General features: G+C 39.6%; 2 protein-coding genes across 6 annotated transcripts in view; one reads left to right on the top strand and one right to left on the bottom strand.

The window, feature by feature from the left end:
* Positions 1-22,727, top strand: part of HDGFL3 (HDGF like 3) — a 96,481-nt gene that overhangs the window by 59,027 nt on the left and 14,727 nt on the right. The window contains exon 6 of one of the 3 annotated variants that reach the window (XM_032176258.2): positions 9,151-10,250. The exons of the other annotated variants lie outside the window; for them this stretch is intronic. Coding sequence (XP_032032149.1) covers positions 9,151-9,156 — 6 coding nt within the window. The 3' untranslated portion in view covers positions 9,157-10,250. Of the gene's footprint in view, positions 1-9,150; positions 10,251-22,727 lie in introns of those variants that run through there. 3 annotated transcript variants of the gene reach the window in all.
* The window catches only part of TM6SF1 (transmembrane 6 superfamily member 1), a 29,746-nt gene continuing 18,521 nt past the window's right edge, over positions 11,503-22,727 (bottom strand). The window contains exons 8-11 of one of the 3 annotated variants that reach the window (XM_058427179.1): positions 21,562-21,654; positions 20,949-21,068; positions 17,573-17,696; positions 15,679-16,763 (exon numbers count right to left, since the gene is read on the bottom strand). In XM_058427179.1, coding sequence (XP_058283162.1) covers positions 16,642-16,763; positions 17,573-17,696; positions 20,949-21,068; positions 21,562-21,654 — 459 coding nt within the window. In that variant the 3' untranslated portion in view covers positions 15,679-16,641. Of the gene's footprint in view, positions 11,948-15,678; positions 16,764-17,572; positions 17,697-20,948; positions 21,069-21,561; positions 21,655-22,727 lie in introns of those variants that run through there. The other 2 variants (XM_032176251.2, XM_032176256.2) reach the window with 2 other exon arrangements.

The raw sequence follows: 22,727 nt of genomic DNA, 5'->3' as shown, positions 1-22,727 counted from the left end.
TTATTATTGTTATTTTATTTTATTTTTTTTTTCGAGACAGAGTCTCGCTCTGTCCCACAGGCTGGAGTGCAGTGGTGCGATCTCGGCTCACTGCAAGCACCGCCTCCCAGGTTCACACCATTCTCCTGCCTCAGCCTCCCGAGTAGCTGGGACTACAGGCACCCACCACCACGCCCAGCTAATTTTTTTGTATTTTTAGTAGAGACGGGGTTTCACCGTGTTAGCCAAGATGGTCTCGATCTCCTGACCTCGTGATCTCCCCGCCTTGGCCTCCCAAAGTGCTGGGATTACAGGCGTGAGCCACTGTGCCCGGCCAGCTTTTTGCAATTATTATGAACTGTGTGGCTGTGAGCATTCTCATGCCTGTCTCCTAGTATATGTGTACAAGAGTTTATTTAGGATATGTAACTAGAACTGAAGATACTGAGTCGTGAGTAGATGGGTTTTAACTTTACAAGATAATGCCAAATTATTTTCCTTAGTAGTTGGACATTCTCACTAGAGGTGTAGAAGAGTTCCCTGTGATTAACTTGGCATAGTCAGGCTTTTTAATTCTTGCCAATGTAGTGAGTATAACATGGCCGTTATAGTGTTAATTTATAATTATCTGATTAATGATAAGGTTGAGCTGCCTTTCATATTTGTTGACCACCCATGTTTTCTCTTCTGTACAGTGCTTGTTTTGGGTTTTGTCCATTTTCCTATTGGATTTCATTTCTTACTGATTTGTAGGACTTCTCTACATACTCTGGATTCTAACTAACATGGATCGTCACATTTCTTGCAGATATCCTCTCCAAGTTTATGGCTTGTCTATTCAATTTCTTTCTGATATTTTTAGCAAACAGACTTTTTAATTTGTATTGTATTGTAGTCAGCTTTATCAAACTTTCCTTTTATGGCTAGCATTTTTCTGTCTTGTTTAAGCATAACCATTTGAACCAGCACCATTTATTGCATAGTCCTTCCTTTTTTCTCTGATCCACAGTGCATCTGTCATATATTCATAGGTCTCTCTTTGGGTTCCCTATTCTGTTCTGTTGGTCAATACCACACTCTCTTAATTTTAGTAGCTTTATAATGAGTCCTGATATCATGTAGGGCTAATTGCATAGTTTTAGTTTTCAAATATTTAATAGTCATGGTTTGGGATAGAAGTTCAAGGAAGGTCTTTTTTTTCTTGATGGGAGAATTTACATATGCTAGTAAGAATGATCCAAGTCAGAAATGATCACAAAATGATAATGTAAGAAAGAATTGCTGAAGCACTAAAGTCACTTGAACCCGGGAGATGGAGGTTGCAGTGAGCCGAGATTACATCACTGCACTCCAGCCTGGTGACAGAGCAAGACTGTCTCAAAAGAAAAAAAAAAAAAAGAAGGTATAAGATCTGGTGCACATCTGGAGGGGCTACCTTGGTTCATCCATTAAATTGGAAGGAAAGGCAGAGTATTTGGGCACAGATACAGGTAAGTAGATACTTGGGGTGGGAGCTTGTAGAAATTCTTACCTGATTGCTTCTATTTTCTTAAGGAACAAGGTTAGCATTTGAGACTGAGAATAGGAAAAAATGCGGGAAGATTCAAGAGAGAGAAAAAGGTAGAAAATAGTCATTTAGAAGAATAAGAGAATGAATGAACTTGGGAAATGAAGTGGAATTGCCAGGTAATACTAAAGGCTTACTTGAGGCCAGTGGTCTTGAATTTGAAGTGAGAGGGGTCACAATGGTTGTTTGTTTTTCTCCAGGCATATTCAATTATTCAGTCACAGGACAGAGAATTGAATTTAACTAGAATTAAGGTTTTCACAGAGTGTAGGGTAAAGAAGATTAGAGGCCAGGGAATTAAGGATGTGTACAAGGATTATAACAATGGACCATGGAATCCAACATATGTTAAGAGGAAAGATGTAAATGAGAAAGGGATAGAGTCAATAGATTTTGAGTATGAGCTGGAAATATAAATGGTGATAGAAGAGTGAAGTATTTGAATAGAATCATGGAAAGGTTGCAGTAGTTGCCAATGACAGTGCAGGTGCTACTAGTATTTCTAGTGGGACACTTAATTCTTCATTGTACGAGCACTGTCTACATCACAAGACATTTCGTACCTGTGGCCCCTGTGCATTAAATGCCAGTAGAACCCCAGAGTTCTTAATAATAACCTAAAATGCCTACATAATTTTGCTTTCAAAACAGTGGCTTAAGACAGTATTTACAGTTACTCCCAGTGGTTGCGAATCACTTGTCTTAAGAAAGAACCATGGACTATGGGAGGCTGAGGTGGGCCGACCACCTGAGATCAGGAGTTTGAGACCATCCTGGCCGATATGGTGAAACCCTGTCTCTACTAAAAATGCAAAAATTAGCTGGGCATGATGGTGCACACCTGTAGTCACAGGTACTCGGGAGGCTGAGGCATAAGAATCGCTTGAACCCGGGAGGCAGAGGTTGCAGTGAGCCAAGATCGAGCCACTGCATTCCAACCTGGGCAACAGAGTGACTCCATCTCAAAAAAAAAAAAAAAAAAAAAGAAGGAGAAGAAAGGGAGAGAGAGAGAAAAGAAGAGAAAGAACAAACCATGGGAGCGAGTGACTGAGGTAGGGTCTTAGAAGACAGGATCTTTGGCAGAGAGGACACCAAGGAACTGAGATACCAGAATGTTAGAAAGATAATCTATGTGGATATTGAAATCACAGGAATTATGATGAATGACAGAGGGCCAGAAGTGAAATCTTTAAGGAGTAAGAAGAATAATCCAGGGAGTCTGTAGATGATTGCAGTAAGGAGGGGAGTAGCTTAAACTGAGATTCAAAACTGGGAGGCTTTTATTTTCAGGGAATGTGAGGCACAGGGGAAAGAATGAATAGCTTATAAATAGTAGGGAGGAGCAAGAAGGACACCTTCTCCACCTCCAGGGCAAGTAGTAGTACAACAGCTGTGGGAGAGAACAGAGCTACCATTTGAGAGGGTTACAGGGAAAGAGGCAGCACTGCCCTTAGAAGAAAACAGGTTTTAGTTAGAACAAGTTGTTGAGTGGAATATCTTGGAAATTCAAATTGAGAATATAGGAGTTTTGCTAATGGCTAACTGTGGTTTTCAGGGGGCCCAGTAGAAGAGATTAAAGAATGGGATGGGGGGTTCTGTTAAGAAATGAGGCCATAAAAGGACCTGTGCAAAGCTGACTGGGGATATGAGTTCAGGTAGTGATGGGTGCTCTGGAGCCCATCTTGTAGTATCCAAAGTAAGCTAGAATAAAGGGCATAATGATAAAAAGCCTGATGGTCTCAAAGCAGATGATGGGTTGATGTTACGCATATTGTTAAGGGAAAGAAAGGAGATTTTTACGAGGGTCCCTTTTTGCTACCAGAGGCTCTCTGAGTACTTCCTCCCTCCTGCCACTAGCAGAAGGAGACAGAAAGGAGCAGGCGCCCTTATCTAGAATACCTGGAGTTCCTTCGATTCATATGGATAGAAGGTGAAAGTTACTCATCTGTGGCCAGGAGGACACCATGCACTGATTGGCTTACACCTGCTGTATTAGTTATCTATTGTCATGTAACTGAAACCTAGTGACTTAAAGCAGCATTTATTATCTCATCTTTTCAAGACTCATCAAGAACCCATTCAGGTGCAACTTGCTAAATCCTCTGTCTCTGGGTCTCTTGCAAAAGGAACTGAGATACCAAAATGCAGTCCAGGTGTCAGCAGGGACTCAAATCATCTTAAGGCTCAACTGGGGATGGATCCTCTTCTAAGATCACTCAAATTGTTCCTGGCAGAATTCAGCTCCTCACGGTTGTTGGACTGGAGGCCTCAGTTCCTCATGAGTTGTTTCCCAGAGGCCTCCTCTGATGCCTTGCCCCATGGATCTCACCATGAGGCAGCTCACAGCATGGCAGCTGGCTTCATCAGAGTAAGCAGTAAAGTGTCAGCAAGAGAGAGTGCTGGCAAACAGAAATCAGTCCTTTGTAACCTAATCTCAGAAGTGACATCCCATCACTTTTGCTTCATTCTGTTTATTACAAGCAAGTCACTAGGTCCAGCCCACACTCAAGGGGCAGTGATTACACAAGAATGTGATGTAGAGATACCGGAGGCAGGAATCATTGGAGACTATATCAGAAGGCCACCTATCCATAAACCAACTACTGATACAAGAGGATTAGAACTGACTCACACCATTCAGGTTCTCCAACCCCTGGAGCTGGATTCAGGTCCCTAAATCACAAGGCTACCACACAGCTATGGCATCCGCCTGTAGTCCAACTACTTGGGGGGCTGAGGCGGGAGAATTGCTTGAGCCCAGGAGGGCTGCAGTGAAAGATACTAGTGGTGGGCAGCCTTGTCTGGTGCTGACGATTGCCTGGCAGTCAGTGGAGGGGAAGTTCTGAGAATCGTGCCGTATCGGTAAATTGGGACTTAGAATTTGTAATTATTCCAATATATTTACTAGAGATCATTTGGAAAACAGACCCTCAAATGACAATAAAGTCTTAAATCATTAAAAACAAACAAACAAACAAAAACACAAGGTTACCACACAATTGGAGGGAGGGACAGAGGATAAACATTGGGATGATAGCTACAATGTTTACCGTAAGGATTTACCATGTGGCCATGTCTTTATTCTTCTGACCCTGAACCCGTTCTTTCTACAATATGGTGGCTGCCGCCTTATATCTCCCCAGTACCCCACAAGATTAAGTCTGTGTTCCTTATTCCACATCATACAGTGCCTTTCACAGCTGACCCCAGTTTATCTTTGCAGTCTTACCTCTCACCATTTACTTTCATTTATTCTTGGTCTCAGGACCTCTTTAATACCATTAAAAGTTTGTTTGAGATGGAGTCTCACTCTGTCGCCCAGGCTGGAGTGCAGTGGCACGATCTTGGCCCACTGCAACCTCCGCCTCCTGGGTTTAAGCGATCCTCTTGCCTCAGCCTCCTGAGTAGCTGGGATTGCAGGCACGTGCCACCTCGCCCAGCCAGTTTTGTGTTTTTTGTAGTTAGGATTTCACCACGTTGGCCAGGCTGGTCTCAAACTCCAGACCTCAAGTGATCCGCCTGTCTCAGCCTCCCAAAGTGCTTGGATTACAGGCGTGAGTCACTGCACCTGGCCCCCTTTAAGGGGCCTGTAATCTCAACACTTTGGGAGGCCAAGGTGGGTGGATCACCTGAGGTCAGGAGTTCAACACCAGCCTGGCCAACGTGGTGAAACCCCATCTCTACGAAAAATACAGCATTAGCTGGGCATGGTGGTATGTGCCCGTAATCCCAGCTACTCAGGAAGCTGAGGCAGGAGAATTGATTAAACCCGGGAGGCGGAGGTTGCAGTGAGCTGAGATTGTGCCACTGTACTCCAGCCCGGATGACAGAGCAAGATTCCTTCTCAAAAAAAAAGTTATTGAGGGCCCCAAAGAGCTTTGTTTATATATGTTATCGTTAATGATATTTATTTAATTAGAAATAAAAACAAATTTTAAAAATACTTAATTCATTTAATGTAATAATAAATCCATTACTTAAATAGCATTTTTATGAAAATAAGATTTCACAGAAAAGTTTGCAGAATGACATTTTTACATTTTTGCAAATCTTTTTAATGTCTGATTTGATAGAAGCCAACTAGATCCTCATATCTATTTCTGCATTCTCTTTATTGTAATATGTAATTGTGGTTGAAGGTATATGAAGAAAATCTGGTATTATACAGATATTTAATTGAAAAATGGTGATATGAGTATCTTAATAGTCTTGCCTTTTTTTTAACTTCTGTTTTAGGCTCAGGGAGTACATGTGCAGATTTATTATAAAGGTTAACTCATGTCACAGGTGTTTGTTGTGCAGATTATTTCGTTACCCTGGGTTCTAAGCCTGGTATCCAATAGTTACTTTTTCTGATCCTCTCCCTCCTCTCCTTTACCCTCAAGTAGGCCCTAGTGTCTATTGTTCCCCTCTTTGTGTCCATGAGTTCTCACCATTTAGCTTCCACTTATAAGCAAGAACATGTGGTATCTGGTTTTCTGTTCCTGTGTTAGTTTGTTAAGGATAATGGCCTCTAGCTCTATGCATGTTCCCACAAAAGACATGCTCTCACTCTTTTTAATGGCTGCATAGTATTCCATGGTATGTATGTACATTTTCTTTATCCAATCTGTCATTGATGGGCATTTAGGTTGATTCCATTTCTTTACTATTGTATATAGCGAGTGCTGCAGTGAACATTCGCATGCATGTGTCTTTATGGTAGAATGATTTATATTCTGTTGAGTATATAACCAGTAATGGGATTGCTGGGTTGAATGGTAGTTCTGTTTTTAGCTCTTTGAGGAATTGCCGTACTGATTTCCACAATGGTTGAACTAATTTACACTCCCACCAGCAGCATATAAGCGTTCCCTTTTCTCTGCACCCTTGCCAGCATCTGTTATTTTTTGACTTTTTAGTAATAGCCATTGAGTTGTGTGAAATGGTATGTCACTGTAGTTTTGATTTGCATTTCTCTAATGATCAGCGATACTGAGCTTTTCTTCATATGCTTGTTTGTCTAGCACTTTGAATAGCTTTCCCCCAGTTAGAAAATATAGGTTCTCTGAATTACTTGGGTCTTCCAAATATTCACTCATTTCAGTACAAAATGTTTTTAATCACATTTTTAATATCATTATCTCATCAGAAAAGTCTTTAAGTATTGGGGCCAAGTTTGGTGGCTCACACCTGTAACCCCAGCACTTTGATAGGCTGAGGCAGGAGGATAGCTTGAGGCCAGGAGTTCAAGGCTGCAGTGAGCTGTGATCACACTGCTACACCTAGCATGGGCACAAGAGCAAGACCCTGTCTCTAAAAAAAAAAAGTCTTTAAATATTGGAAAACTGTCAGTCATGGAGGATTTGAAATTCTAGTTTTCACTAAACACTCAAATTTTATCATTGGCAAAAAACAGTTGTTTTTCTGGAAGTAATAAGTTACTTATTTGTTATAATGTGCCAAATTGCCGAGTCTGCATAGCCATATTGAATATTATCATTCCTTCATATCAAAATGGTACTCCTTGAAAAGATCCTTATGGCTTCTGTTGTTTCATAGCTTCTGCTTATAGTGTTCTGGGTATCCTTCAGTTTTGCTGCCACCCTACAGCTTCTCAGTGTGCCTCACATTTAGATACCTCCAGAGAGAATCTGATTGGATTCTCCAGCCAATATCTAATATAGGGGTGCATGGCAACCAGTGCATAAGGAACCATTTGTGGCTGCTTACTCAGAGGAGACTTCAGATCTAGGAGACAGTCAGAGTATATACCATGATGAATTAGCAAGATGCAGTTTTCAATACATGGATGCAAAGTGATTATGGTATGAGCATTTTTTAATCTCAGATTTTGTAATTTGCTTTTGCAAAGCACTCATTTTACAGCACTTTGTTTAAAGACCCCAAAAAGCATGTCCTTAAAACTATAGTCACATTCTTGGTGCTCCCTTCCCTTTGTTTGGGGTATTAATACTACTCTGAGGCTGCCATGGGACCACCTGTTCCAAAAATATTCTTTGATGTGGATTGAGTAGTTTTTACTGTGATTATTCTACCAAGATAAACATAGAATTTATTGCCTTTCACAGTAATAATAAGAAAACATTGTTAAAGAAGGTTTTGGCCGGGCACGGTGGCTCACGCCTGTAATCCCAGCACTTTGGGAGGCCGCCAAGCCAGGTGGATCACAAGGTCAGGAGTTCAAGACCAGCCTGGCCAACGTGGTGAAACCCCATCTCTACTAAAAATACAAAAATTAGCCAGGCGTGGTGGCACACACCTGTAATCCCAGCTACTCAGGAGGCTGAGGCAGGAGAATCACTTGAACGGAGGTTGCAGTGAGCTGACATCACACCATTGTACTCCAGCCTAGGTGACAGAGCGAGACTCTGTCTCAAAAAAAAAAAAAAAAAAGTTTCTTTGGTTGAATAACAATTTTTCATTGTTCTAATGGGTGTCTTCCTCCTTCACAAGGGAGGAAGATCCTCCAAAGTATCTGTGAGTATAATCTTATAACTGGTGTTTTTGTTAAGAAATAATTAGGAGTCACCAGGCACTCCATTTTTTAAGTTCATAAATTTCAAACATTTTTTTTTTTTAAAGATTTACTTCCTCATCTTGGTAGGGACGGAAGGATAAAAAGTATATTTCTGCCATCTTAGGGGGATGGAAGTTTTGGTAACTCTCTCTCCTTTGAAGGTCCTGGAATCGTTTATTATAATATATACCATTTAGTATACCTGTTGAGCTGTCTGAATGAGAACATACCCATGAGTGTGCACATGTGCTTACAAACACGTTCATTCATTTAGTGAAATTAAGAGTGGAAGCGAAGCAGGCTGTTTTTAGAAAAAAATATTTGAGGCCTGAGTTCCCTCTTTCATTCATCCCATGAGGGTATTACTAGGGGGTTTAATATATTTGGGTTAATTATGAGGGGGAAAAAAATAGCATCCTTTGGGGAACTAGAACCAGACATAATTTAAAGTGGGACCCAAATCGAAACAAAGTTCTTTTATGAAACAAATGTTTTATTTTCTGTTTGTCACACGGATGCCATCTAAATTTTAAAAGAAATCTAGGCTTCCTCTTATCCTTTATGTTTTTTTTAAAAGCAAGAAGTCAGAGACTTTGTACATCTTGATTAACTCTTACATTTGAGCTATGTGTCACAAGTAATTAAGTTATAAATATTCTGAAGATTAATTGGTGCACACTCTAAGTGCTTTTTAAATTTTACACAGCTTACCTTTCTGAAGAATGTCCTCACAAAGATAGATTATATCAATTTCTCCACTGATGATGTATTCCAGCAATAAACATAGTCCTAGAATTGTAGAATGTGCACTGCTGCACTCTGTCCTAACAGACAGTAGACAAGGTTTATAATTTTTTTCTACGGGGCACTAAAAATACCCTAGTATTTCCTTTAACTTTTTGCACTGACAGGTCTAAAGCAAAGCCACAGAAGCTGCTCTTGCTCAGTAAGTATTATTAATGCTGCAGTGCATATTAAAATTTCAGAAAACCCAATTATGTACTATCTAGGTGTGGATAGCTCTCATTGTTAGTATCCTAAATCATCTAAAGGCTTGTTTTCTTTCTTTTTTTTTTTTTTACAGACCTAACTACCATAATGAATGCTGCATATTAAGAGAAACCACAAGAAGGTTATATGTTTGGTTGTCTAATATTCTTGGATTTGATACGAACCAACACATAGTCCTTGTTGTCATTGACAGAACCCCAGTTTGTATGTACATTATTCATATTCCTCTCTGTTGTGTTTCGGGGGGAAAAGACATTTTAGCCTTTTTTAAAAGTTACTGATTTAATTTCATGTTATTTGGTTGCATGAAGTTGCCCTTAACCACTAAGGATTATCAAGATTTTTGCGCAGACTTATACATGTCTAGGATCCTTTTATCAAGGCAGTTATGATCATCATTTTCCTGCCTTGACCCCACCATCATCAAACACTCAGTTAAATATAAATTAACATTTTTTAGATGACCACTCAACATAATGCTTAAGAATGGAATTTCCTCTCTGTGACAGAACCCAGGAATTAATTCCTAAATACATAATGTTGGTATATTGAAGACGAAATTAAAATTGTCCTTCAGTTTTGAGGCCATGTGTAAAGTTTAACCATATTGTAAAATATCTATTCCGTATTAGAAATAGCTAGTTGACAGCTTATACTTCTCAAAATTCATATTGTTATGTACACAAACTAAGTTTCTATATGTGAAGTTAGTGAGTCTTTTTGTGTTACTCCAAAATAAAGGCAATGATTTATTTTTTTCCCAGTGCCAATACAATTTTGAGCTAAGCACTCAAGGTGGATACTTTACATTTTAAAGCTGGAATCAGCAACAGCCCTATGGGAAACCAGACAAAGCATTGACTTTTAAATGTAGACTTTTAAAATAAACTGTTTTCTTTTGGAACTACACTTAGAATAGTTAATATTCATCCTTAAACCATTATTATGTGTACATTATTGTTGCTATTGTGATAATAGAGAATTTTATTTATTTTTATGCCAGCTTATATTGTGAGAACACAGTCAGTCAGTTTGGGTTTTATCAATCCTGTTAATGCTTGTCCTTGGAACATCTTTCGCGTATTCAAGGTTTGTAGTTGAAAAGTTTACTGTAAAAAAATCAAAAACAAAAAAATGTATTGTTTTTACAGAATAAATTTATTGGAATGTGTACTGGGAGTAAGATTTGAGGTTGTAAGCAAACTAAGTTAGTGTAATTTGGCTTCATATATGTAACGTGAGGTATTAATGTAATTCATATATTAAAGCAAAAATTGTTCACAGCAAGCTGACAATAGAATCAAGTGCAGGTGAGGGTTTTCTTTTTCTTTCTTTTTTTTTTTTAAACACTCTCTGGGTTTTAGATTATTTGAAAACACTGTAGGGGATGATGGGGAGATGACTACATGATTTGCTTACACATACATATTTACCAGCCCAGTGGACCCTAGATTTTGTAACTTGATATTATCCATGCATTGATTTGTATCCCATTTTCTTTTGGTTTTCTTGGTGAGAGCTAATAAAAACATGAGAAAATGTGAGCAGACCTAAAAGCCTAGGGCCATTAATAATGATGATAGTGATGATGGCAGCTAAGGGTATGAAAGCACCAGTCCATTTATCATTTCAGGGCACAGTGAGGAAGTGGTTGTTTGTATTTTTGGTGTGTTTCTTTCATTTAGTAAATACTGGTTTTCTCTAGTATACTCAACATACAATCCCAAACATGAAAAGTTCATAAAAAGATAGTAGGGATGTCAATCTAATACTTTTTCCTTAAAAGGTACTTTTTAATTTTGAATATTTGAATGTATTTTTTAATTAATGAAATTTAATTAATCAAAAGACCTCTGCATTGCTCACACTGAAACATAAGGGGAATGTAGATGACATTTTGAATTGGAATATACAACTCACAAATTTTCTTTAAAAGCATTTTATGTGTATATATGAAATGTTTCAAATTTAATAAGATTTGTCTTCATAAGAGGCCAAAAATAATTTTATTAAAAATATACACAGAAATACAATATAAATATTTCCAGCCACCAATAAAACAAGTAGTTCATTAAGGATAGAGATAAAGTTATTGATCCCTATTTAGCTGTTTAAATTCACACAAAAAAATTTAGTAAAAGTAATTTTCTTAAAACAGCAGCAAATAATAAACTTTCCTTGGGAAAACATTTTTCAAACAACATTTAAAAATATTCTGATGATTTGCCTTTTACATTGAGGTTAATAATGAAGCATATTCATCTTATTTGCAAAAGTTACTCCTCCAGTCTGCATTCACTGTTTTGAATTTTTTAATATGCACAGGCCATATTCTCTTTTGAACAGTTTCATTTCATGCTCACTACTATTGGCACTAAATTGTAATTTTTTACACTTATAATTATTTTATACATCAAACAGAATATTGAGATGGATGATCAAGTTTATTCACAAATGATTTTGAATATATTTCTTTAAACAAACTGTTTCTCAAGAATTTCCATTTTCCTTCAAAAAAAAATTTACACAATACCATATAGCTCACACATACAGTGCAGAGCAAGAATGTACATATTCTTAAGTATTCATGTATGAGAAGAGAGTGAAATGGGACAAAATATTAGTACCAGTATAACAAAAGTTAGTAATTTAGAAAGGAGGAACATGAAGTAATATTTTTATTCCACTTTTTCTTCTGCCTTTGTTTTTATGAAGAACTCTGGTTTGTAGATACAACGATAGGCCAAGAGCTGAGGAAGAACTCCATATGCTATGTTTAATGCTAAAAAAAGGATTTTTGCTTCTTCAGGGACTCTGTAGACATAAGCAGTTCTAGCATGAAGAGATGCACCAATGTGAGAAAACTGAGCCTGTTGCATTAAAAAAAAAAAAATTGGGTAAGCATGAAACGTGTTCAGTTGGACGCATGATGAGTTCTGAATGGTTCATTCAGGCTACGTTTCTGTGCCCTCAAAACCAGTCTCACCTGCAGACAAAATACCTTCAAACAATCCGGAGTCTTTAATGTCAGAGTCTTTCATTAAATTTAGTCTTTGATTAAATTTAGGGCCATTCTTGATATGACTGTTCAAATAAAGTAGATATTATTTAGTGTAGTTTTATCATGCCAGTTGTATTTTTTAACCATCAAGTGCCCCTTACCAAACATTAGTGGCTCAATCTAATAGAAAAATCTGAATAAAATCTCAAATTTTTTTCTGATTTGCATTCTGGAGATCCTACATACAGACTCAGTTGTGGTTCACAAATTGTGTTCCAATAAAAATGAAGAAAGTGCAGAGTTTTTAAAAACTAAAATATTTTTAGCATAACAAACTATTGAAAGGGAAGCACTGGGGGGACCTCAGCTTCATTTATCAGTCTTTCATCTACTCCTTGGAGCAAGAGCTCATACCCTTTCCCTATGTGTTTTTTGTTTATTCATTTATTCATGTATTTGTTTTTTCTGCAGCTTTTAAAATATTAAGGGTTGTTTGTAAGATAAGTTTGTTACCAACTTGGGTGGAGGTAGGAGTACGGTTGCTCTTTGTAAAATGGCAAATGTACATGCAGGCAACCTTTTTAAATCAAATTATAATTTATTTAGAAGTATGACTTGTCAGCATTATCTGCATTTGCAAAATGGCCTCCCTCTCTACTTGTATACTTGTTCAGAAAACACATTCAGAATGTGCCAATTGGTCTTTTTTGATACTTTTCGCAAGCACAGAGGAAAACCGTATTGGAAAGGGTAAAACAGACCACAGCAGGATTAAAAGCTCCTGTCAGAAAATTTCCTCAGAAGGCTTATATCATTACAAAATGTACCCCTGGAGTCTGCATTTTCATATTTTGCTGAAATTCAAGATATACATGAATAAAGGATTGGGAATCTAAATGTAATAAGTAGTAAATTATCAGTTCATCAGGATCAAAGAGACAAAAGACTGCACTATAGAGAAGGCATAGAAGTAACAAGAATGAAGAACTAGATAATTTGCTTTAAATACATATAAGTTATTTTACATTTCCTTCCATATGAAACCAATTTATTCTGCTGAGTGATTCACAGATAAAGGTGTTACTTACCATTTGACTTCACCATGACAAGAAAAGGACAAGTTTTTTTAAGCAGCATCTTTATGAATTTTTTATCAGTGGCAGATATTTTAATGGGCTGCATTTTTACAAATTCCTGATATATTCTGGTGACCTGTGGTACATTTTTGCTACTCTGGAGATAGAAATTAAATTAGCATGATGTATTGCTAAGGACCAACATGTGGATTGTCTACATTGTGATCTATGAGGCACTGAGAGGACTCGGCCCTCAGATACACCTCCCCTGGGTAGATGCCCAGGCAGAACTCAGCAGATGTATTTGTATCTCTGGGCTCCGAGGACAAAAAACCTTGAGAGTAAAGGGCACTTTCAGGGCTGCCCTGAGGAGGTGCTTTCTGGACATTCTAGGAACTCTGAGCAGGAGCATGGCTCCCGTACTATTTTTCCTTAGGGCCTGTTTTGAATAATAGTGTTTTTCTGAATATATAACCAAGCATTTTCTTCTAGACTAGAAGCCAAATTTGATCCCTGGTTTTCAGAAATCTGAGTTTGGTGGTTCTGTCTTTATAGATACTTGTACACATCACAAAATCACCAAATTTGGGGAAATGCTAACCATACTTTGAGAGAATAAATATGAGCAGTTGTGCCTACTTGCATAGGGAAGCCTGCATAAAAAGTCAGTGATTCCGTAGGCTCTTTTCCTGCACTAACCAGTGCAGTTAATACCTCATTTTCATGAACAGCACACTCGTGGCAACATTAAATGAATCATGGCCGGGTGCAGTGGCTCACGCCTGTAATCCCAGCACTTTGGGAGGCCAAGGCAGGTGGATCACCTGAGGTCAGGAGTTCAAGACCCGCCTGGCCAACATAGTGAAACCCCATCTCTACTAAAAATACAAAAAATTAGCCAGGCGTGGTGGCAGACGCCTGTAATCTCAGCTACTTGGGAGGCTGAGGCAGGAAAATTGCTTGAACCCGGGAGTGGAGGTTGCAGTGAGCCAAGATTGTGCCACTGCACTCCAGCCTGGGTGACAGAGTGAGACTCTGTCTTTAAAAAAAAAAAAAAAAAAAAGATTCATGTCCTCAGATTAGATTGTAAGCCCACTGGGCAGGTACTGTGTCTAATGTTTTGTGTGGCACCTATCACATTGTTAGAGCTCAATAAACGTTCAACAACAATGGATTTGTGACTGTCAAAATACAAAAAGGGTCTACAAAGCATTTCTCTATTTTTGTATGTATTTTAGTAGGCCTCTTTATTCAGAATTATTAAACAAGGCACAAAAATTTTAACATTCATAATCAAAAGAGGCATTTGTATGTGAGAGAAGAACTCTAAGGCCAGTTGTGTGCAGCTCCCAGTACTGCTCATAGTCCTAATGGATGTACTTATGGTGGCCACACTTCTAGCTGAGTGAGCACCTGACTAGAGCTTTCTCTAAGGCATAGGATGTTAAGTGTTCAGGGTTCTGAAGTTCAGAAAAACAGTCTCACCTGAGGAGGTTTCTCTTCCCAAGCACATAGCTAATAAAGGGCTGCAGGTTGTCTCCTGGGTGATGTTCCCAGCAGCACAAGGCCTCCCATGGCAGGACCTGAAGAGCTCAGCCTGAGCCTGTGCTGGGGTCAGGTGGCTCAGTGAACTCAGTGCTGCTGAATTAACAGGAGGCCCGGGATTACAGATATGAGTTGTTGATCCTAGAAATTTCTCCAGAATTTAGCAATGTGAGGTTGAGTCCCTAATAATTTTTCTTCCACTTCATTCTAAATCATTTTCACCTTACAGAAATTATTGAGATATACTCTGATTTTTTTTTTAAGAATGGATGATTGGAATGGCAAATGAAACAATAAGGTGAACAAAAGTTAAATTTTAAGAGCTGTTTTCTTACATGTATAGAGACAATCTGTAAAGGATAACTAAAAAAGTTAATCGTGGTTCCAGAAGGAAGAACTGAAAGAGTGTTATATGTCCATGTGAATATTATAGGCAGAAAACTTAGGTGACCATTGGGATGATAGCCAGGGTCTTTTGCTAATACAGTATAAATAGCTAATGTAGAACTGTGTTATCTTTTCTTAGAGTTTTCGGAGCAACATAGTTTATTGGTTCAGAACACTGACTTTGGAACTAGACATCCAGAGTCAAATCACAGCTCCACCACAAACCAGCCCTGTGGCCTTGGGTAAGGTGTGGAACCCACCTCATAGGTTGTTATGAGGGTTCAGTGAGGTGATGTTTGTGACATGCTTAGACAGTGTCAAGCACTTGGGGCTATTCTGTAGACACAAAATACAAAACTGAAATACCCATTCATGATCTGGTGCTCAACTCTGTAGAAAACCTGGGCCCTTTGTTTTTAGATCCTCTTGACCTTTTGACCTTTTTACTGTGAGTGTCTCCATGAAAGGATAAGTACATAAAGATGTTAAATCAGTATAATTTAATACTAAATAAAGATGTTGAGCAATGAGTCACACCAGAAGCAAATGAAGAAAACAAGATTTGCATTAGTATCCCCACTAACCGTGTTCTACCTAAACCGTTACTTTCAGATTTTTCTTAACGTCTCCATGAGGGAAAAACCATATGAAATTTACTTCCAGGCTGAGCGTGGTGGCTCATACCTGTAATCCCAGCACTTTGGGAGGCCAAGGCAGGAGGGTCACTTGAGTCCAGGAGTTTGAGACCAGCCTGGGCAACATAGCAAGACCCTGTCTCAAGTTAAAAAAAAAATTACAAAAAAAGAAATTTACTTCAGTAGAGTTAACTCTTCACAACCAAATTATTCATACATAAGTTTCCATATCTCTTTGTGAGAAAAAGACATGGCATAGCACCTAATAGCCAGGGAGTTAGAGAGTCTGAGGGCAGCACCTGACTGAAGTAACTGAACCTGCTTCGCTGGCTGTGGGATGGCAGGCTCCTTACCAAGCCCGTGGTGAGTCTGTCCCAAAGCTTTCACCCAGTTTCTTTGTTTTCTTGGTAATTATATACAATACACATAATTTAATTAGTTTGTCTTCAGGTTAATCTTCTGAACAACATAAGGCATATCCCCAAACTCTTACTTGGAATCTTCTACCAGTAATAATAGCAACGAAGAGTTACATAGCTGTTATGTGCCAGACACTGTTTTAAGCCCTTTACATATATTACCTCATCCAGCCCTCACAGCAATTCCATGAGAAAGCTACTGTTATTATCCTCACTTTACAGAGAGGAAACTGAGGATCAGAGAGGTAAAGTAGCCAAGGTCATTGTGCTCATCAGCAACTGGCTAGAATCTGAACCAGTTCACCTCCAGAGCTTATGTTCCTAACTATATGAACTCTACTGGCTTTGACTTTTTTTCATTTTCATTGATATTTTAGCAGAGAAAATGCTTCAATTGATAGGAAATGCTAATAAGTGGATCTAACCAGCCTATAATGCCTTTCAGATTACACTTGCAGCTTTAATCCTATGGTTTGCATTTCATATGAAAAGATACCTGGGTTATGAGTAAGTCCCCAGTGGAACTCTTTGGTCTAAAATGTGTCCTGGTTTCAATCTTCTTTTACTCTTTCCTTGATCTTTTGATTTCTGAAGGCAGCAGATTTGGCAGACTCCTACATGGTCTGAAATCAAGGCCCCAATAACTACTCACTCTTTTTTTTTTTCTTTTTTTTGAGACAGTCTTGCTCTGTCACCCAGGCTGCAGTGCAGTGGCGTGATCTTGGCACACTGCAGCCTCTGCCTCCCGGGTTCAAGCGATTCTCCTGCCTCAGCCTCCCAGGTAGCTGGGATTATAGACGCCCACCACCACACCCTGCTAATTTTTTGTATTTTTAGTAGAGACGGGGTTTTGTCATGCCAATTGGCCGGGCTGGTCTCAAACTCCTGACCTCAGGTGATCCACCTGCCTGGTCCTCCCAAAGTGCTGGGGTTACAGGTGTGAGCCACTGCTCCTGGCCACTACTCAATATTTCTTCCATTGGCCTATACTGATTTAGAACTTTTCAAAGGTGTTTTTTTTTTTTTCCCTAAGTTGCATAGATTCTTGAGAGATTACTAGATGTTTCAATAAAAGTAAGTTTTAGTAAAGTTAGTGGGATCATGAATGCATAAGGCTTCTAAATAAGAATGGCAATTTTAGCAAGCAAAGATGCTTGCTAAAAAAAATGCCTTTTTTTTTTTTTTGTGGTGGTGGTGGGGGAGACAGGGTCTCTCTCTGTTGCCTGGGCTGGAGAGTGCAGTGACGCAGTCTCGGCTCACTGCAACCTCTGCCTCCTGGTTCAAGCGATCCTCCCACCTTGGCCTTCCTAATAGCTTGGACTGCAGGCATATGCCATCATGCCAGCTTAATTTTTGTGTTTTTTGTAGAGATGGGGTTTTACCATGTTGCCCCGGCTGGTTTCAAACTCCTGACTTCAAGCAATCCACCCACCTCGGGCTCCCAAAGTGCTGGGATTACAGGTGTGAGCCACCATGCCTTGCTGGAGAGTGCTTTCTGTGATGAATGTGTCAGATACTCCCATAAGATGAGACTCCATTTCATAAGCAAGTATTTGCTAAGTACAAAACAGATAACATAATTCAGTATTCTGGTCATATGTATTGTTTTGTTGCAGCATGGCTTCTAACTTTTCCTTAGCCTGCACACTGTAAGTAGGTAGATATTAAAGCTCAGCCAAGAGCTATGGGAATCAGACCCATAATTCTTTACTCAGTCTGTCTTCACCTGCTGGGCTGGGAGAGACATCCTTCTGACATTTACAGGATCTGGTCCTTAGCCTTAGGCTCTGGATCTGGGCATTCACCATCAAGAGAGGGGCTTCAGGCTGCCTTATCAAACTGGGCAGTGATGGATAAGCCCCAGGATTCCTGACATCTGACATGAATGAGGTAATGCCCCCTGCGGCTGCCAGCTGCTCTGTAGTCCACACTGCCCTTCTCAGAACCACTTGGCTGGAGTAATAAGTGCCCATCTGCAAGCTTAGCTTCACCAACAGATTAGGGTTTGCCTTATTGCTACAGGCTTACCACACCCATTTTCCTCTAAGCTATGACCTTCCTAAGCTTCCTGACTGTTGACCCTGGCCATGTGACTAGGCTTTTGCCTAGGTTTTCCTTCTGTTTCCATTTGTCTCCTGAGACTTGACCAGGTCCAACATCTGGTCTCTTTAACCAGCCTGCTGGCTGATGACACTTAGCATTCCTGCATCAAGGACTGGTTCCAGGCCTACCAGGCACATGGCAGGCAGAGGAGGCCTGATTGTGCAGGCAAAGCACACAGGTAATAGGTGTCAAACTGAACAGCTGTCAAACTGAACAGTCTAATCCTCTAAAGAAAGGGCTGGCAAGAGTGAAGTGGGTATGCGGCCATCTGTCCTGAAGGATACAGGAGAATAAGGCAGGGGAACCAGGCCAAAAAAAAAATCTAAGGCTTTCTCTGCCCTCAGACCTGCTGCATATGCCCACAACTCAGTGTTGCCCTGGGTTATTCCCTGGAGAGGCTCAGCCTAATAAAGCCCTACTTGGCCCTGAGAGTCCAATTCAGAATGTCACTGCCTTCAACCCACAAGGTTCTCCAACACCTCGTACTACATACAGTCTTTTGTGCTGTAGGACTCTGTGCCATAGTTCATTGTTTGCATGGGGTGGGTGAGATAACACAATAGAGAAGAATATGAGCTTTGGAGTCAGACAAGATTTCATAACCCTATTCTGCCATTTAATAACTGTAATCTTAGGCAAATAATTTCAGGTGGACCGAGCCTCAGCTTCCTCATCTTTAAATTGGGATTTTTTTTCAAAGCTATTACAAAAGATAATATTATATGTCCATTGTGCTGTTTATTCTGAGGCAGGCAGGAAGACCACAGTCACCAGCCTCCCCTCAGTTGACCTGGTGCCAGGCCTGGACCTTGAAAATATCCCACGTGATCTTTGCATAAACAAGAAATAAAATTTTATTGTGTTAAGCTACACTGAGTATTTGTTACAGCAGCAGAGCACATAGCCTATCCTTAGACAAATAGGTAAGTAAAATTTTTAATGTGGTTTGCCTGGCACGAAGTAAGGTAATGAGAGCTCAGACTAGTGTAGGGGCAGCGAGCTGGAAAAAAAAAAAATGGGTTGGAGAATCACTGGAGTAAAACTAACTGGACCTGGTTGGGTGTGGTGGCTCACACCTGTAATCCCACCACTTTGGGAGGCTGAGGCAGGAGGATTACTTGAAGCAGGCATTTGAGAATAACCTGGGCAACAAAATAAGATCCCATCTCTTTAAGAAAATTAAAAATTAGCTGTGTGCGGTGGTGTATGTCTGTAGTCCCAGCTACTCTGGAGACAGAGGCAGGAGGATTGCTTGAGCCTAGGAGTCTGAGGCTGCGGTAAGCTATGACTGTGCCATCACACTCCAGCCTGGGAGATGGAGCAAGACCCTGTCTCTTTAAAAGAAAAAAAAAAGACTGAGTGGTGGTCTAGATGTAGAGGATGAGGAGTGTAAATAATTACTCCAAGTTTCTGGCTTGAGTTGGTGGATGCAATTGGACTATTTACACAGATAATGAAAAAATGGAAGAGAGGTTGTGGGGAGGATCAGGTCCTATTTTATATATTAAATCTGAGGTGCTAGTGAGGCATGCAAGTAAAAAGACTGAGTTTGGAATGAAATACAGGAGTCTGGGAACAGTGTGGGCTGAAGGTAGAAAACTGGAAGTCATCAGCTTATAGTTGGTATTGAAAGATACAAAGATAAAGACCTAAAATACAGAAATAAACCCCAAGCACTGAGGAATCGGGTATTTAGGGGTCTGCAAAGGAAAAACAACCAGCAAAGAGCAATAAATGTTAGTTCTCTTCCTTCTTAAGCCCCTCAAGGAAAGGACAGGAACCATTACTTCTGGATGCTACATCAACTTTTTTGATACTACTATGCTAATTTTATAATTAAGAATTACCTCAAACTGAAAGGATTTAATGCACTGACCCCTTAAATACTATATTTTTCAACTATGTGAATTCTAGTATGTCTTACGATCATGGTTATTATACCATGCATATAATTGACTGTACAAGCCTACAGTTTCTGGATGAACCTCATTCTTATAACTGCTTGAAAAGAACAAGAGAAGCTAATGTTTTTAAACGATAAGTTCATTTGTTTTATTTCTAGTAAGAACAATGAAATTAATTTTCTTCCTTGTTCAGAAGATCGATTTGTTTTGCTAATTATCTTGTAAAAATGTGCTTTATGTTATGTGTGAAGTTCTCCATAGATAATTTCATTTTCAGTTAAATGCAGTAAGCATTCACTGAACACCTACTCCAGGCCAAATATTTGGCAAGGTGCCAATGGAAAAGGAATGAAATGACAGGCTCAGAACATTTTTTAAACCAGTTTCCCTGGTTCTGTATAGCATAGTGTAGTGGAATTCTGAAGTCTTTAATTTGGATGGACATTTTGAAGGTGACAGCTCTCAATCCTTTTTTAGTAGCCATAGTATTCAGAGATTGTGAAACAGTCCTATAAAACAACAATGCCACATGCTGGGTGTGTAACCTTGGGCAAATCATTTAACTTCACTGGACCTCAGTTTCCTCATCTGTGTAACTGGATGGCACATCTACCGTATAGTTATTGTGAGATTTAAATAAAATGTACTTGCAGAAATGTCTTCTGAAGAACTGCAAAACAAAAGGTGACATGTCTAATAGCTATCTCCTACTCTAAAACACTGAGCAGAGAAGTTTTTCATATATTCAACAACTGACACCTAGACCACAAGTAAACCTTCTCAACAGAATATTCTTAGTACCTGAGCCAGACCTCCAGCATGTATCAATGTGATGTCAGGCATCCAGGAACATCCAGGAACCACTAAGCCATACAGTGCAGTCACAAAGTAAGGAACAGAATAGAACATATACGCCAGCATCTGTATTGAACAGAGAAATAACATCATCAGCAAATTGGCAGTTAACTTGGCCTGACTAAAAAGTACAAAAAAATAAACATTTTCATCTTTGAAAATATTAATTCCTATTTCCTATATGGGACCCTTTTCTTTTTATTTATTTATTTATTTAGGTGGAGTCTCACTCTTGCTCAGGCTGGAGTGCAGTGGCACGATCTCGGCTCACTGCAACCTCCACCTCCCGGGTTCAAGCAATTCTCCTGCCTCAGCCTCCTGAGTAGCAGGGATTACAGGCACGTGCCACCATGCCTGGCTAGTTTTTTGTATTTTTTAAGTAGAGATGGGGTTTCACCGTGCTGGCCAGGCTGGTTTCAAACTCCTGACCTCGTGATCAATCTGCCTCAGCCTCCCAAAGTGCTGGGATTACAGGCATGAGCCACCGCACCCAGCTGGGACCCATTTTTTAAAAAGAAAATTAATTTTAGAAAAATCTTAGGCTTCATAACTACTTGACCTGAATTTTAGGATAAGCAGCAGGATCCTTTAGATAGGGCTCTTGAAATTGCGTATATAATCGGCAGAGCTCAGATGGGCAATCCAAAGCAATCTAAGGACAAAAAATAAACTCATTATAAAAATACAATCACATCTGGTTCTTAGGTTTGCTGATAAGGCTAAATGTGCCAGGTTTAGTCACAAGCTGCTTTGCTATTTAACAAAACGTATGCATTGTAGAGGCTCATCAGTGATGGAAATATTTTGCAGATTTGTTCTAAGGAGATTAAGCAAAGGTTAATTATGGTGCAGGAAATGGAAACTAATGCCCTATTCTTGGGTACCTTTCAGATATTCAGAGTTTAAGTATCTAGGTTTGGCTAGCCAAAGCACAGCTTGCTTTAAATTATGAGTTTCACTTTTCTTGGAAATAACTAGCCCACTATTCCCTACAGGAATAAAAGTATATTTCTACACCAAATTCATCTTACTATGCATTGCAAGATTTGAAAATGGCACCCTCCTGTCTCCAGTGCATCATAGAGTATATGGCCTTTGGAGGCAGTAAAAGATGATGATTTGAAAGCAGGGTCCTCTTGCCGGAAAGTCTCTTTGGCACCTTACTAGGTCCTCTCTGAGTCACCTTCCTCCCCTCAGGCACCATTCCTCAGGTCTTTGGCCATAAATGTTGTCCCACCTACATGGCATATATGAACACAGGCCAATGGCAGAGTTGGTAAAAATGGCCCCAATCCAAAAGCCCTACCCACCTTGCATGCACCCCCACATATGCACACATTTTTCTCATGTGCACAGGGAAGGGGATATAGACGTGCAAGAATACAGGTGGGGCCCACTATTTTTTGTTGTTTGAACTTTAAGAATTACAACAAACTAACCAAAGAACAGTTTCAGTGGCCCTGTGGTCTAAGCAAAGCTACGGCCTTGCCTTCTTTACTTCTCTTCACCATTCCCCTCCTCCTGTTAGCCAACTCTCCTCCAGAAAGTTTCTGACATTTCATAGATAAAGATAACTCTTAAAACAGCTTCTTGCCCTGAACCCAGCCTGCTGCACAGGCCCCCAGTAGCCCAAGACCCTGAAATGATAAGAGTCACCCACATGGGCTTACACTTGCCACTCTACTGTCCAACTGTTGCACGCCAACAGGCTTAGAATAGAAATTG

Source organism: Hylobates moloch, unplaced genomic scaffold, assembly GCF_009828535.3.
Source record: "Hylobates moloch isolate HMO894 unplaced genomic scaffold, HMol_V3 SCAFFOLD_14, whole genome shotgun sequence".
Lineage (NCBI taxonomy): Eukaryota > Metazoa > Chordata > Mammalia > Primates > Hylobatidae > Hylobates > Hylobates moloch.
This window is presented reverse-complemented; position numbering and strand designations above follow the sequence as displayed.